Source organism: Lynx canadensis, chromosome B3 (assembly GCF_007474595.2).
Source record: "Lynx canadensis isolate LIC74 chromosome B3, mLynCan4.pri.v2, whole genome shotgun sequence".
NCBI classification, from domain to species: domain Eukaryota; kingdom Metazoa; phylum Chordata; class Mammalia; order Carnivora; family Felidae; genus Lynx; species Lynx canadensis.
The window spans coordinates 27,383,446-27,400,636 of NC_044308.2; the positions used below are offsets into that span (position 1 = coordinate 27,383,446).

At 36.1% G+C, this 17,191-nt stretch overlaps 1 protein-coding gene across 5 annotated transcripts in view; it reads right to left on the reverse strand.

Annotated features, from left to right (window-relative positions):
* The window catches only part of HERC2 (HECT and RLD domain containing E3 ubiquitin protein ligase 2), a 289,146-nt gene that overhangs the window by 78,382 nt on the left and 193,573 nt on the right, over window positions 1–17,191 (reverse strand). For all 5 annotated transcript variants that reach the window (XR_003969350.1, XM_030317589.1, XM_030317587.1 and 2 more), the window contains 4 exons: window positions 11,309–11,499; window positions 10,399–10,504; window positions 10,218–10,309; window positions 6,672–6,847 (listed from right to left, as the gene is read on the reverse strand). Coding sequence is in view for 4 of the 5 variants with exons in the window: in XM_030317589.1 (XP_030173449.1) it covers window positions 6,672–6,847; window positions 10,218–10,309; window positions 10,399–10,504; window positions 11,309–11,499 (565 nt within the window). In the remaining variant the exon portion in view is untranslated. The remainder of the gene's footprint in view (window positions 1–6,671; window positions 6,848–10,217; window positions 10,310–10,398; window positions 10,505–11,308; window positions 11,500–17,191) is intronic.

Consider the following 17,191-nt stretch of genomic DNA (forward strand, 5'->3'; position numbering starts at 1 on the left):
GGAACAGAATGGCTATAATAAGTATATTGGTTATTTACCCTTGTGATCACATGGCTGGGAGCTAAGGCTTGCTGCTGCCATCCAGTATTAAAAGAGAGGATTGTACCACATATTGCTAACTTGGGAAAAGATCAAAATTCAAAATTCGAATATGGCTTCTACTGAATGTGTATCACTTTTGCACTATCATACAGTTGAAAACTTACAAGTCAAACTACTGTAAATCAGGGACCATGTATCTTTGACATACTTACAACACATTTTAGTCAAAAATATGTATGGGACACCAAGAGTGATATGCAAGATATGAAACAACTGGTACCATGTAATTATCAACCAGCAGGAATGGAGGTCAGCGGGTAGTTAGTGTGGGCAAGGGGAAACTGTCTGGACTACTCATTCACCCTGAAATCGTTAGCTAATTAAGATCTGACAGGAAAAAACATTACATTCAAATACCTAGAATTATTTTGTTAATGTATTCAATTATGTAAAAATTTCATCAATGAGTACAGCTCAAACATTTTTGGTTATCTCATATATATAGTACATGTATTTACATATTTGCGCAATTCATTTTCATAGCTACTGAATAAGAATATGCAAATCTATAGATCTTCCTCTTAAAAATCTCAATGATTCATTCAAGGAAACTGGAATTTTCCTTCCTTAATTAACGTATATAGATACCACCAGTTTGAACCATAACATACAATATGATATATATTCTAGATGAGGTAGCATCATATATACTATTTTCTTTTCAGTTTCAGTGCAAAGGTTCCAAAATAATACATGACAGAATCCAAACCCAAGATCACAGAACCCCAGAATAACCTGATTTATTACCACAGTTGCCACCCATTCACAACTAAGAGAATGTGATTTAATAACAGTGAGAGGCAGAGCTCCTCCGTTTCTAAAAGAAAGACAGCTTACATTGTCTAAAAAACTAAAAAACACTTAGTGAAAAGGGCAGTGCAGAAGAACTCAGCCAGCACTAGGGTACCTGCCTCCTTCTAGTATCCGCAAGGAACAGGTTACACTAGCAGGACAACAGTAACAGGTATCAAATGACTTTGTATATCATTTGATTTAGCAATGCACTTTTAGCAATTTCTCTAGGGAAATACAACTTATCTGAGGAAAGTGATTTATCTACGTTGTTTTCTACTGGGACGTGAACAGAGCTCAAACATCTGCCCACACACTCCAGTCCTCCATAAACATCTTAGAATTAAAAAAGCGATGGGAATGCAAGCAGTTGCAGCCACTCTGGAAAACAGTATGGAGGTTCCTCAAAAAACTAAAAATAGAACTACCCTACAACCCAGCAATTGCACTACTAGGAATTTATCCATGGGATACAGGTGTGCTGTTTCAAAGGGACACATGTACCCCCATGTTTATAGCAGCACTATCAACAATAGCCAAAATATGGAAAGAGCCCAAATGTTCATCGATGGATGAATGGATAAAGAAGATGTGGTATATATATACAATGGAGTATTACTTGGCAATCGAAAACAATGAAATCTTGCCATCTGCAACTACGTGGATGGAACTGGAGGGTATTATACTAAGTGAAATTAGTCAGTCAGAGAAAGACAAAAATCATATGATTTCACTCATATAAGGACTAAGAGACAAAACAGATGAACATAAGGGAAGGGAAACAAAAATAATATAAAAACAGGGAGGGGGACAAAACAGAAGAGACTCATAAATATGGAGAACTGAGGTTACTACAGGGGTTGTGGGAGGGGGGATGGGCTAAATGGGTAAGGGGCATTAAGGAATCTACTCCTGAAATCATTGTTTCACTATATGCTAATTTGGATGTAAATTTTAAAAAATAAAAAATAAAATTAAAAAAGAAAGAAAGACAGAAAGAAAGAACCTATAATCTAGATATATTTCAGAAGTAGTTAGATTTCAGTCTAAAAGCCATCTTGGATTTTTATATATATTTAAATTTTTTTCTGTACAAGATAGATATTGGTTTTACTATTTGTATGAATTTTTGTATTTTATGAAAATTTCTTACTTATGCCTTAAGAAACAAAGCCATTTGAATATAACCCACACACAACACTTGAAAATGCACTGTTTTCTGGGGCACCTGGGTGGCTCAGTCGGTTAAGCATCCAAGTTCAGCTCAGGTCATGATCTCACAGTTTGTGAGTTCGAGCCCCGCATTGGGCTCTGTGCTGACAGCTAAGAGCCTGGAGCCTGCTTCAGATTCTGTGTCTCCTTCTCTCTCTGCCCCTCCTTAACTTGTGCTCTGTCTCTCTAGGTCATTAAATAAATAAATAAATAAATAAATAAATAAATAAATGTAAGGGGGAAAAAAAGAATTATAAATAAATAAATAAGAAATAGAAATAAATAAATAAATAAATGTAAGGGGGAAAAAAAGAATTATAAATAAATAAATAAGAAATAGAAATAAATAAATAAATAAATAAATAAATAAATAAATGTAAGGGGGGAAAAGAATTATAAATAAATAAATAAGAAATATAAATAAATAAATAAATAAATAAATAAATAAATAAATAAATAAATAAATAAATGTATGTAAGGGGAAAAAAAGAATTAAAAAACTGAATGTGCAGAAACCTGGCAGATGTCTTTCTTAACCCTTGGTATATGTTATTCCCCTGCCCGAAACACCTTTTTCTGCCCACTTTGTTTTGAAAACTCTGACTTTTCCTGAAAGTATGCCTTTGGAGAGAGTTTTTCTTGTTCTCCTGACAGATCAATGCTCTTTTGTAGATCAACAGTCTTTTGTTTGACTCTCAAAGCACCATGCATTTCTCCTTCATGCACTTTCCACAGCCTTAAGGCCACTCTGATGATGAATTCTAATTTGTGTGTTTGTCTTAATTTGCATATTCACCACAGCATTCACAGGACAGAAACAGGATTTAGCTAATAACAGGTATTCAACAGATGTATGGTGAATGAGTACACTAATATTCATCACTATAATATTCATGCAAAATATCTAATTGAGGAAGCAAATGAGAACATTGTCATAAGATGAAATACTGCACTCAATAAAATTACATGACAGAAGACTATTTTTTTGTTAATTTTTTTTTGGTTTTGATTTTATTTTTGAGAGAGACAGAGTGTGAGCAGGGGAGGGGCAGAGACAGAGGGAGACACAGAATCTGAAGCCGGCTCTAGACTCCAAGTTGTCACCAAGAGCCCGATGTGGGGCTCAAACCCACAGACTTTGAGATCATGACCTGAGCTGAAGGCGGTCACTTAACCGACTGAGCCACCCAGGCGCCCTAACAAAAGGCTATTTAATGGTATGGATATTTGAGGGATAAATACTGCCCATAATTACACAATAATATGAATGTACTTAATGCCAAGGAACTACATACATTTAAAAAGGTTTTTTTTAATATGAAATTTATTGTCAAACTGGTTTCCATACAACACCCTGTGCTCATCCCAACAGGTGCCCTCCTCAATACTCATCACCCACCCTCCCCTCCCTCCCACCCCCATCAACTCTCAGTTTATTCTCAGTTTTTAAGAGTCTCCTACGGTTTGGCTCCCTCCCTAACTTTTTTTTTTCCTTCCCCTCCCCCATGGTTTTGTTAAGTTTCTCAGGATCCACATAAGAGTGAAAACATATGGTATCTGTCTTTCTCTGTGTGACTTGTTTCACTTAGCATTACACTCTCCAGTTCCATCCACGTTGCTACAAATGGCCAGATTTCATTCTTTCTCATTGCCCAGTAGTATTCCTTGTGTATATAAACTACAATTTCTTTATCCATTCATTAGTTGATGGACATTTAGGCTCTTTCCATAATTTGGCTACTGTTGAAAGTGCTGCTATAAACATCGGGGTACAAGTGCCCCGAGGCATCAGCACTCCCTTATCCCTTGCGTAAATTCCTAGCAGTGCTATTGCTGGGTCATAAGGTAGATCTATTTTTAACTTTTTGAGGAACCTCCACACTGTTTTCCAGAGCAGCTGCACCAGTTTGCATTCCCACCAACAGTGCAAGAGGGTTCTTATTTCCCCACATCCTCGCCAGCATCTATAGTCTCCTGATTTGTTCCTTTTAGCCACTCGGACTGGCATGAGGCTGTATAGCAGTGTGGTTTTGATTTGTATTTCCCTGATAAGGAGCGACGTTGAGCATCTTTTCATGTGCCTGTTGGCTATCCAGATGTCTTCTTTAGAGAAGCGTCTATTCATGTTTTCTGCCCATTTCTTCACAGGGTTACTTGTCTTTCGGGTGTGGAGTTTGGTGAGTTCTTTACAGATTTTGGATACTAGCCCTTTGTCTGATATGTCATTTGTAAATATCTTTTCCCATTCCATTGGTTGCCTTTTAGTTTTGTTGATTGTTTCCTTTGCAGTGCAGAAGCTTTTTATCTACATGAGGTCCCAATAGTTCATTTTTGCTTTTAATTCCCTTGCCTTTGGAGATGTGTCAAGTAAGAAATTGCTATGGCTGAGGTTGGAGTGGTTTTTTCCTGCTTTCTCTTCTAGGGTTTTGATGGTTTCCTGTCTCACATTTAGGTCCTTCATCCATTTTGAGCTTATTTTTGTGAATGGTGTAAGAAAGTGGTCTACTTTCATCCTTCGGCATGTTGCTGTCCAGTTCTCCCAGCCCCATTTGTTAAAGAGACTGTCTTTTTTTGATTGGATGTTCTTTCCTGCTTTGTCAAAGATTAGTTGGCCATACTTTTGTGGGTCCAATTCTGGAGTCTCTATTCTATTCCATTGGTCTGTGTGTCTGTTTTTGTGCCAATACCATGCTGTCTTGATGACTGCAGCTTTGTAGTAGAAAGTCTGGGATTGTGATGCCTCCTGCTTTGGTCTTCTTCTTGAAAATTACTTTGGCTATTTGGGGCCTTTTGTGGTACCATACAAATTTAGCATTGCTTGTTCCAGCTTCGAGAAGAATGCTGGTGTAATTCTAATTGGGATTGCATTGAATGTGTAGATTGCTTTGGGTAGTACTGACATTTTAGCAATATTTATTCTTCCAATCCATGAGCACGGAATGTTTTTCCATTTCTTTATACCTTCTTCAATTTCCTTCATAAGCTTTCTATAGTTTTCAGCATACAGACCTTTTACATCTTTGGTTAGGTTTATTTCTAGGTATTTTATGATTCTTGGTGCAATTGTGAATGGGGTCAGTTTCTTTATTTGTCTTTCTGTTGCTTTATTATTAGTGTGTAAGAATGCAACTGATTTCTGTACGTTGATTTTGTATCCTAAGACTGCTAAATTCATATATCAGTTCTAGTAGACTTTTGGTGGAGTCTATCGGGTTTTCCATGTATAACGTCATGTCATCTGCAAAAAGTGAAAGCTTGACTTCATCTTTGCCAATTTTAATGCCTTTGATTTCCTTTTGTTGTCTGATTGCTGATGCTAGGACTTCCAACACTATGTGAAACAGCAGTGGTGAGAGTGGACATCCCTATCAGGTTCCTGATCTCAGGGAGAAAGCTGTCAGTTTTTTCCCATTGAGGATGATATTAGCTGTGGGCTTTTCATAAATGGCTTTTATTATGTTTAAGTATGTTCCTTCTATCCTGACTTTCTCGAGGGTTTTTATTAAGAAAGGATGCTGAATTTTGTCAAATGCTTTTTCTGCATCGATTGACAGGATCATATGGTTCTTATCTTTTCTTTTAGTAACGTGATGTATCACGTTGATTGACTTGCGAGTGTTGAACCAGCCGTGACACAGCCCAGGAATGAATCCCACTTGATCAAAAAATAAGAACAGTTAAGAGGCTGGGGCGCCTGGGTGGCTCAGTCAGTTAAACCTCTGACTTCAGCTCAGGTCATGATCTTGCACTCTGAGTTTGAGCCCCACATCGGGCTCTGTGGTGACAGCTCAGAGCCTGGAGCCTGCTTCAGATTCTGTGTCTCCCTCTCTCTCTGCCCCTCTGCCTCTCATGCTCTGTCTCTCTGTCTGTCTGTCTGTCTGTCTCCCTCTCTCTCTCTCTCAAAAATAAATAAACATTAAAAAATTTTTTTACTAAAACAATAAAAATAGTTGAGGATAAATTTTATTATATATATTTTACACATTATTTTAATTTAAAAGTTAACAAAATATTTAGCAAAAAGTTTATAAAATGTATATCATATCACACCATCTCTTGGAAAAACACAATTAGGGACAGATAAAAAAGAAAACTAAAAGGATATATATCAAAATATTAATTGTGATATTTCAGGTAGAAAAATTAAACATTTTTATTTCTTCTTTTTAATGATATTTTTAATATTTATTTTTGAGAGACAGAGAGTACACACATGTGTGTGCATGGGGGAGGGGCAGAGAGAGGTAGACACAGAATCTGAAGCAGGCTCCAGGCTCTGAGCTGTCAGCACAGAGCCCAACGCGGGGCTCAAACTCTCGAACCATGAGATCATGACCTAAGCTGAAGTCAGACGCTCAACCAACTGAGCCACCCAGGCACCCCAATGTGTTTCTACATTAAACATTTTTCAAATATTAAGTTAAAATTTTTTAAAACAACTAAAATTTTCCAAACATTCCTGAGTGCATAAAATTACTCTCATTATTAAATACACTCCAATTAAATATTTGCTTTTAAGGGTGAGAATTTTGGAATGAGCACCACCAGTAACAAATGGCTCTCACCTCCCACTGTTTCCTTTTTCATCTTCTTCCTCTTCATTATCAGAGGCTAAGAAAGGAACTGCAGCTAAATCTTCCTCCTCTGCACGGATCCGCCCCAGCAGGATGAGACCATGAATTTTACAATCAATTCCTGAGCTCCTGCACTGCTTTATTGCAATTTCAATATACCTGTGATACTAGACACAAAAACGGTAAGCTACAGACTTTTTAAACTCAAATACATGAGATACTTAAACTGGACAGCAACACATTTGAGACATGGAATGTGTGGAAAGTTACAGCTCTTTCACTTTAGTTCTGGAAATTTCAAGCAAGTTAGGCAATATTAATACAGCTACATTTGAGTACAATTTTAAAAAGTCATTAATCACCACGTATGTATATCCAAGGCATGGGACTCATACTCATTTTCTTACTAAAATGAAGCAGTATAATAGCCTTACTGAATGACTACAAGCTTTTCTGTCTTAAAGCATTATAGAACCAAGAATTATTTGGAAAGAGATTAAACGTCAGGTAGTTCAGAGCATTCTTAATTTTTAGAATAAAGAATACTTGAATATATATAAATTAGAGAAAATCACACAAAAAGCCCCACAACCCTATCACCTAGTTCCAAGTTATCAACATTATGAGCAATTTTGTTCATATATGGATTATCATAAGAAAATTCCAGGGACCATGTTGTTTCAAACTTCAGTGTGTCACTGAAGTACAGGCATTTAAAAAATGCATCCACATTACTATGGTCATACCTAAAACAATAATTCTTTCTATCATCTAATACGCTACCAGTAATCAACATTTCTGATCATCTCATAAACATTTTTCTATTCTTGGCTTGTTCAAATCAGGATCCAAACAGGATGCAACCTCTCTCTGTTATGCCTTTGACATCCATTTGTTAAAGTTGGTTCTTTGTCGTGCAGAGTGCCCCACATCCTGTATCTGGCATCTACAGTATTCCTCTATGCCTATATTTCCTGTGAACAAAGAGTGATGAGGCAGCATGAAGGACACACACTTCCACTGACTTCTTATTGCCCCAAATGGACCTGATCAAACCACAAGATCTACTACCTAAGATGTCTCAGGAAACACAGATGGAACAAAACCACCGGATTGCAAAAAAAACAAATGAAAAAATGAAAAATTCTACAGGAAATGAAAACCAATTTCTTTCTTTGGCAAAACAAAACCAAGAGAATCAAGACTTAAATGAAGTGCAAAGTAAAGGCACACAAACCAACTGCAAAAAGATATTTATGGGATAACTCCAAAAATTGTAAACACTGACTGGATATTGTATGATATTAAAGAATAACTATTAGGTGTGATCATGGCATTGTGATTACGTTTTTAAAGTCCTTGTTGGAGGTTTGTTTATTTATTTACAGAGAGAGAGAAAGAGAGCAAGCGAGCAGAGAGAGGGCAGAGTGAGAAAGGGAGAGAGAGAATCCTAAGCAGGCTCCACGCTGGGCGTAGATCTTGGGGCTCGATCTCACAACCATGAGATCATCACCTGAGCCAAAATCAAAAGTTAGACGTATAACTGACTGAGCTACCCAGGCATCCCTTTTATATTTCTTATTTATTCGTTTTTTTAATTTAACTTTTTATGTTTATTTTTTAGAGGTTAATATTGAAGTACATAATATGGAATAAGGTCATATCTAGGACTTGCTTTTAAACACTCTAGGAATTTAAAAAAAGGGGGAAGATATAGGAGACAGTGAAACATGAATGGCAAAAATGTTGATAATTGTTGAAGATGTGTCAAAGGTTTGTGGGGGAATCAGTATACTTTTTATTTTTGGTTATGTTAGAAAATTACCACAACAAGCCATTTTTATAGGAAAGGCAATGCTACAATGTCCAATGGCTTCCCAGGAATGATAATATTCTCGTTCTTAAGCTGGTTGGAGGAATAGAGAGTGGGTCATGAGTTTTCCAACTACTCACAATGCTTCATATTTCTCACATGTCATGTACACTACTCTATACTTACCAAATATTATGTAATAAATTGTTCTAAGTTGAAAATTTATTGTATTACAATTAATACACCTTTTATGAATCATCTGTTAGTTACTGATTTAATTAACTCTACTTGATTTAAAGTACAACAATATTGAGAAGTATAATTAAGACATTAGACAAGCTGCTTTCAGTTATCTAGCAATGAGTTAACAGTAAAATGTACTAAAACTCGGTATTACCTTTTTTCAGAAAAATTCAGTATTATCTTTCCTTTCAATAATTTATGACTTTATTCATTTATTACCACCACTGGTACTAATTATCAATTAATTAATTGGTATATCCCAAAATAATGACATTCAGGAATGAATGGTTTCCCATAATTCTATTTATTGAAGTTTGAAAATTAAGGCTGGATCATCACCTCTTAGACCTGGGAAAAGAAGCTGGTACATTCCCATAGACTAGATACAAGTTACCAACTTTTCACCCATGAACAAATTAACTTGATGGCTATGTATCAGCTTCTTTTAAATAACACACTAGGACCACCTTGAACTTGTCTGCTCTTATGTGGGTAGACCAATGACAATAATAGTAATAATAAATGCTGAACTGAATTTAATAATTTAAAAATAAACTCACTTATGGGGCACCTGGATGGCTCAGTGGGTTAAGTATCCAACTTCGGTTCAGGGCAGGATCTCATGGTTTGTGAGTTCAAAAATTCTGTGCTGCAGATCGGAGCCTTGAGTCTGCTTCAGATTCTGTGCCTCCCTCTATGCCCCTCCCCTGTTCACTTTGTCTCTTTCTCGCTCTCAAAAATAAATAAACATTAAAAAAACTTTTTTTTATTTTTTTAAACTCACTTATAAATTTTAGATGAATAAATGTCAATTATTTGATATCTTTACCTACTATCATTGTACCAATTAAATAAGTCCTCATGAAACAATAATATATAGGTGGTATTAAAAACTATCTTATTTTGTATTATTTTTAATATATTTAATTTATTAAAATTGTATTGACACCTGTGTGAAAAGATTTACTGAAAGATATGAGACAGTCTCACTGCTCTGTAATAGAGGGACTATGTAAAAGAAACTTGACAGCATTTTCAATATTTATAATGAACTTGTATTCATTTTAAAAATTACTTTATAACCAATCAAATCAATAGCTCAGTATTTCAGGACATGTTCCATACTTGATGCCACAGGAATGAAAACAAAAAAGCAATTTAGGTGTCACATGTGCAGGTAGAAAAAAAACCATCACATCTTAATAGATATTTAATAAAAACAATCCTGTGCTGGATACAAAAACCAGTATGATGTGCCCGGTAACAACTTTTGCTAGGAGCTTTACCCTCACTTCTTACTTAAGATAGTGAGAATGAAATTTATTTTGTTTCCTTTTCAAGCTGATCTGATAAGCAGCAAATTCAAATTATATACCTGTTTAATCTAATTCAGGGGGGAAAGCAGGCTCAATGTTAGTTTAGAGACAATCAAAAAAGTCACCTCCACTGTCCTTTGCAAACCATCAAAAACGATATCATACCTCTGTGCAGTCATTCAGAAGGGACACTGTGGTGTCAGTGGGATTAATGTTGATTGTCTTTAGTTCAATTAGGTTATTTAGGGAATTTCCACCTAGTGGGGAAAAAGAGAGTAAAGGAATCAGACAAAGGAGTTTTTATCATATGAGAGAAGATATTCTTTGAGTAAACTAATTCAATTACCTGACACCACAACCAGGGAAGGCATGTAGCTACTGTCAGCAGGATCAACTATCATTTTTAATCTATGAACAAGAACATCTGGGAAAATCTCCAAACGAATCCAATGCTTAAAAAAAAATGTACTCTCAATTAGTAAAACTCAGCCATATTTTAGCTATTAAAATAGTATCACTGAAGACTGAATGTACATGAGATTTTCTAAATATATGGTATGACCTGAGAGAGAGGACTATTCTACTCTACTACTTAATTGTTCATTACAAGAAAGTCTCACTCTGAACCCCAGAAACTATGTGTTTAGAGACTCCTGATCTTCAGTGGCCTCTTTATACCCATCAAGGAGTGGACTATAAAAAATACTAGAATCAAGATAGGAAAAAAAAAAACCCTTTTCTCCAAGACTGACCATGAGTTCAAAGATGTACACCCACACGTGAGCGCAATCATGATAACATTCCAAAGAGCAACACATATTTGTTCAGATATATTAGAAAAAGTGCTCACCAGAAGCAGAATCTGAACTCATACATTTTATGTGGGAGAGTTAACAAAAACAACAGCATGATCTCATAGTTCATGTATTTCGGCCCTACATTGGGCTCTGTGCTGACAGCCTGGAGCCTGTTTCAGATTCTGTGTCCCCCTCTTTCTGCCCCTCCCTGCTCATGCTTAGTCTCTGTCTCTCAAAAACAAATAAAAAATGGTAAAAGAAAAAAAATCTGATAATACATATTGGATGGTGTATTACTCATAGCTTTAAAAATAATTTTTAAAATATAAAATATAAAATCAGTACTGGCAGGTATCAACACAGTGTAACTTAGCAGGTTTTTCAAAGTTCATTTTGAAGTTTAAAATGGTAAAGCCATCTAAATAAAAGCATTTCTAGAAGTGCCACATGGCACACTACCTTTCCTTGTGAGCCAGATGACTGCCAGCAGGGCTCACTGCCATCAATAAGACGAGAAGCTTGGTTCACAGAGGATGACACATTTAGGCTCTTTACCATCCGGGACCAGCTGTCCAGCAGCATTCCTGGCTGACTGCTGTGACAACGCTTCAGCTGTTTTCCAGAACGGCCACAAAATATTGCAGACTGTCCTATTTAATGGTGGTCAAACAGTGTTAAGATGTGTATGGAAGAACCTTCACAACCAAGAAATAAAGAATACTACACAGTGAGAAGTTCTTACTTCAAGAAAATAGTAAGTTTTCAACTTAAAAGGACGGAATACCTAAAATAGCTTCAAAAGCTTAGTCAGTGTATTTTATACCAATTTATGAAATGAAATTTATATAATGCTATGGCTTATTCTACTTGACTGTCAAGTAACAACAGAGTGACATATTTCCAGATGAAAGAATACATAGAAGCTGGGGGAGGGAGGGAGTTCAGCAACAGTTCTAACAAAAGCCATTCTGATTAAAAATGCTGTTACAAATGCAAAGCAAAACCAAACCTGTAAAGAGTCTCTACATCCATGAATGGCACATCTGGAAATTCATCTAGGCCCCCCCCCCCATTGAGGACAACTAGAAAAGGCAGATAAAACATTTAAAGATGAAAAAGTCTTAAAAGTATCAGAAATAACAAGATGGTAAAGAATTATGGGACCAGAATCTAAGAAAAGCTGAGATGAAAAGAGATGTCCAGATGAGCAACACCATGGATCAGAAGCTACTTGTCCCTGATCATAATTGTCAGTAAGGAGAGCCTCCAAAAAAACCACACTACTTTGGACAGCCTTGGGCAGGGGAGAGGTGGGGACCAAGAACTGGAGTCCAGAGCCCACCAGGAGAGAAGAAGATAGCCACAGAAAAACCCACACTTTGGGTTGGGATCTCAACAGGAAAAATCCCAAGAGGAAGAGTGAACTGTGCAGTGCTGTTTATTTTATTAAAGCTCAGCATGAAATCATCTCAGTCGCTGAAACTGGACTGAGGTGAACTCAGATAGTTACTTACCCCAATTACCTGGAAGACCAACCCTCTTTCCCCTCAGTCTCTGAAGAATGATAATATCTTGGGCCTCAAACTGATTCAAGAAACATTTTTTTTTTTAATATAATGTCCAGTACATAATGGCATATGAGGAGACTAGACTAAGACATGACTAAAAAAACTATCAGAAATAACAGACAATAAAAACAGACCCACAGAGTCTCTAGATATTGGAGTTATAAGATAGTTTTTAAAATAACCATACTTACTTATGTCTGAAAAGATAAGAACATTGAATATTTCAGCAGAGAATTGAAAACTATATTAAAAAACAGAAAAATTAAAGTTGTTAGGGGCACCTGGGTGGCTCAGTCAGTTGAGTGGCCAACTCTTGATTTTGGCTCAGGTCATGATCTCATGAGTTTGTGAGTTCAGGCCCCACATTGGGCTCTGCACTGACAGCAAGAAGCCTGCCTGGGATCCTCTGTCTCCCTCTTTCTGCCCCTCCCCCACTAGTACACACGCTCTCACTCTCAAAAATAAACGTTAAAAAAAATTATTAAATGTAGTAATTGAAATTAAGAACTCAATGAATAGGTTTACTAGTACATGAGATGAGACTCAGGTGAAAAGAGAATTACTAAACAATATCTAGAAAGAAGTCCTGAGGAGCAAAAGCTTAGAAAACATAAAAGAGCAGGTGAAAGAGAATAGAAAGAAGCTCTGACACTGATGAAATAGGAATCCCAAAACAGAAGAGACAATAGGACACAGACAATATTTGAAGATATTACTGACTGAAAAATCTCTAGAACTGGCAAAAGATATCAAGCTAGAGATTTAAAAAGCCCTGCTTTGAAAGTTGCTGAGGAAGATCTTAAGCGTTCTTACCCTCACCACACAAACACAAAGGTAATTATGTGAAGTGATGGATTTGTCAACTAACCAACTAACCCCACTGTGGTAATCATTTTGCAATATATACATGTACAAAATCGTCACACTGTACATCTTAAACTTACACAATGTTATATGTCAATTTATTTCCTAAATACAACTAAGGGGAAAAAAAGAAAATAAAAATAAAGAATCCTGCTAACCCCAAAGAATATAAATAAAAAGAAATACATTTCCATGGGCATATAAAATATGTGCAATGGCACAAAAACAGACACTCAGATCAGTGGAACAGAATAGAGAACCCAGAAATGGACCCACAAACGTATGGCCAACTAATCTTTGACAAAGCAGGAAAAAAGACAGTCTCTTCAGCAACTGGTGCTGGGAAAACTGGACAGCAACATGCAGAAGAATGAACCTGGACCACTTTCCTACACCATACACAAAAATAAACTCAAAATGGATGAAAGACCTAAACGTAAGACAGAAAGCCATCAAAATCCTCAAGGAGAAAGCACGCAAAAAACTCTGTGACCTTGGCCGCAACAGCTTCTTACTCAACAAGTCTCCGGAGACAAGGGAAACAAAAGCAAAAATGAACTATTGGAAGTCTATTGGGAACTACTGGGAACTATTCTGATGAGTCAAAATAAAAAGCTTCTGCACAGCAAAGGAAACAATCAGCAAAACTAAAAGCAACTGACAACGGGAGAAGATATTTGCAAACAACGTATCAGATAAAGGGTTAGTATCCAAAATCTATAAAAGAACTTACCAAACTCAACACCCAGAAAACAATCCAGTGAAGAAATGGGCAAAAGGCATGAATAGACACTTCTCCAAAGAAGACATCCAGATGGCCAAATGACACATGAAAAAATGCTCAACATCACTCATCATCAGGGAAATACAAATCAAAACCACAATGAGATACCACCTCACACCTGTCAGCATGGCTAACATTAACAACTCAGGCAACAACAGACGTTGGCAAGGATGCGGAGAAGGAGGATCTCTTTTGCACTGCTGGTGGGAATGCAAACTGGTGCAGCCACTCTGGGAAACAGTACGGAGGTTCCTCAAAAAATTAAAAATAGAACCACCTTACAACCCAGCAATTGCACTACTAGGTATTTATCCAAGGGATAGAGGTATGCTGTTTCAAAGGGGCGCATGCACCCCAATATTTATAGCAGCACTATCAACAACAGCCAAAGTATGGAAAGAGCCCAAATGACCAACGATGGATAAGATGTGGTATATATATATATACAGTGGAGCATTACTTGGCAATCAAAAAGAATGAAATCTTGCCATCTGCAACTACATGGATGGAACTAGAGGGTATTATGCTAAGCAAAATTAGTCAGAGAAAGACAAATATCATATGACTTCACTCATATGAGGACTTTAAGACACAGAACAGATGAACACAAGGGAAGGGAAGCAAAAATAATATAAAAACAGGGAGGGGGACAAAAACATAAAAGACCCTTAAATATGGAGAACAAACAGAGGGTTACTGGAAGGATTGTGGGAGGGGTGATGGGCTAAATGGGTAAGGGGCATTAAGGAATCTACTCCTGAAATCACTGCTGCACTACATGCTAACTAACTTGGATATAAATTCAAAAAATTAAAAAAATTAAAAAAATTTTAAAAATTTGTGCAAGATAAAAACAAAAAAGTAACTCAAAAACAGACTAAGAGGAAATACAAAGATTATCAGCTTTAATAGAAGTGACTTCAAGAAATAATATAAACCAAATTACAAAGGAAAAGCATTTTTTAATTATTTTTTATTTTTTTGTTATTTATTTATTTTGAGAAAGAGAGAAAGAGAGAGACAGAGAATGAGCATGGGAGGGGCAGAGAGAGAGAGGGAGATATAGAATACGAAGCAGGCTCCAGGCTCTGAGCTGTCAGCACAGAGCCTGAGACAGGGCTCGAACTCACAAACCATGAGATCATGACCTGAGCCAAAGTCAGAGGCTTAACCGACTGAGCCACCCAGGCGCCCCAAAGGAATAGTATTTTTTTTTTTTTTAGGAATAGTATTTTAAAGGAAATTCTTTAAAAAATATGTTTCTAAAATGAAGGAGAAATAAGGTATTTTCAGAAACACAAAAAAAAAGTAATTCATTAGCATTACAGAAGGAGACCCATTAAGGAAAATTAAGGGCTATTCCTCAGGTGGAAGAATAATGACAGATAAAAAGGCAAGATATAAAGAAGAACAGAGGGGGTCCTGGGTGGCTCAGTTAGTTGGGTGTCTGGCTGTTCATCTCTGCTCAGGTCATGATCTTACAGTTCATGGGATCCAGCTCCATGTTGCGCTCTGTGCTGGCAGTGCGGAGACTGCTTGGGATTCTCTCTCTCCCTTTGCCTCTCTCCTACTCACGCACACATGCGTGCTCTCTCTTTCTCAAAATAAATACTTTAAAAAATTTTTTAATGTTAAGTATGTGAAAAAATCTAAATAAATAATGGCTATATACAATACCAATAATATGTCTTATATGGTTGAAAATGTGTGTAAAATTGTAAAACACAATAAAAACATGATAATTTAAATCAAAATAAGAGTAAATAAAGTTAAAGGGACCTAAGATCTCTGCATTGCTTAGAAGAGAGTAAAAATACTAAATAATAATTAGATTTTGATAAGTCAAAGATGAATGTTTTACTATCTTAATGACTTATACTAAAAATGTGTATAACATACACACTACCCATATAATATATAAATATACACTAAAATGTATGTAACTTCTTAGCCACTAAGGGGGGGGCAGGGTGTGGGGGCTTCGGTGTTAAATAATAAAAAACATTATCAGACCAAACACAGATGTAATGCAGAAAGGGGAACAGAGAACAGGAGGGACAAATAAAAACCACTGAGAATTTGATCACTTTAAATAAAAATACATCATAAACTGCCTTGTAAATACCTAAAGGATCCAAATAATCATATTGGAATTTTAAAAGACTACTTACAACTTATAAGAAATATATTGAAAATATAAGAATACAGAAAGACTGAGGGTAAAAGGCTAAAAAAGATACACTAAGCAAACACTAACTTTACCGCAGAACTGCAGGAGACATTCTTTTAGGCATACATTAAACATTTATAAAATCCAATCATATACTAAGTCATATGATCACATGCAAGTTTCAGAAAATGTCAAAGATCAATCAGAATACACACTCTGAATGCAATGCAGAAACAAGTAAAAATGTTGATGTGTTTGAAAATTTAAAAACCAATGAATACAAAAAAATAATCCCAAATGGAATTTTAAAAATACTACTACTACACAGCAGTATTGCAGAAAACAGCTTAAGCCTTGCTTAAAGATAAATTTAAATTTTTAAGTTCATATATTAAAAAAGACAGAGCGAGAAAATGAGATAAACATTAACCTCAAGATGGGGGGGGGGGGAATCAACCTAAATCCAAATTCCATAGGAAAAAGAAAGAAAAAGATATGAAAAACAACAAACCAAGCCAAAATTTGTCTCTCTGAAAAAACTTTAAAAAAAGAAGCGAGACAGAGAGAGAGAGAGAGAATAATTAAATTGACAAACCTATGGCAGGCTGAGTAAGAAAAAAAGGAAAGTATTCTAAGTTAGCCTTGAAAAGGAGATAACTCTACATTTTACAAATCTACATAAAGATAAGAAAATAATAAAAGTTAGAATTAGACAACAATTTCCTCAACATGATAAAGGCTATTTATGAAAAACCCACAGCTAACATGCTCAATTTAACACACTGAAAGCTTTCCCCCTAAGATCAGGAGTAGGAAAAGGATGCCCAACTTTGCCACTTCCATTCAACTTAGTACTGGAAGAACTAGCTAAAGCAGGAAAAAGAAATATAAGGCATTCAAATCAGAAAGGAAGAAGTAAAATGATCTTGGTGCATAGATACTATGCTTACATGTAG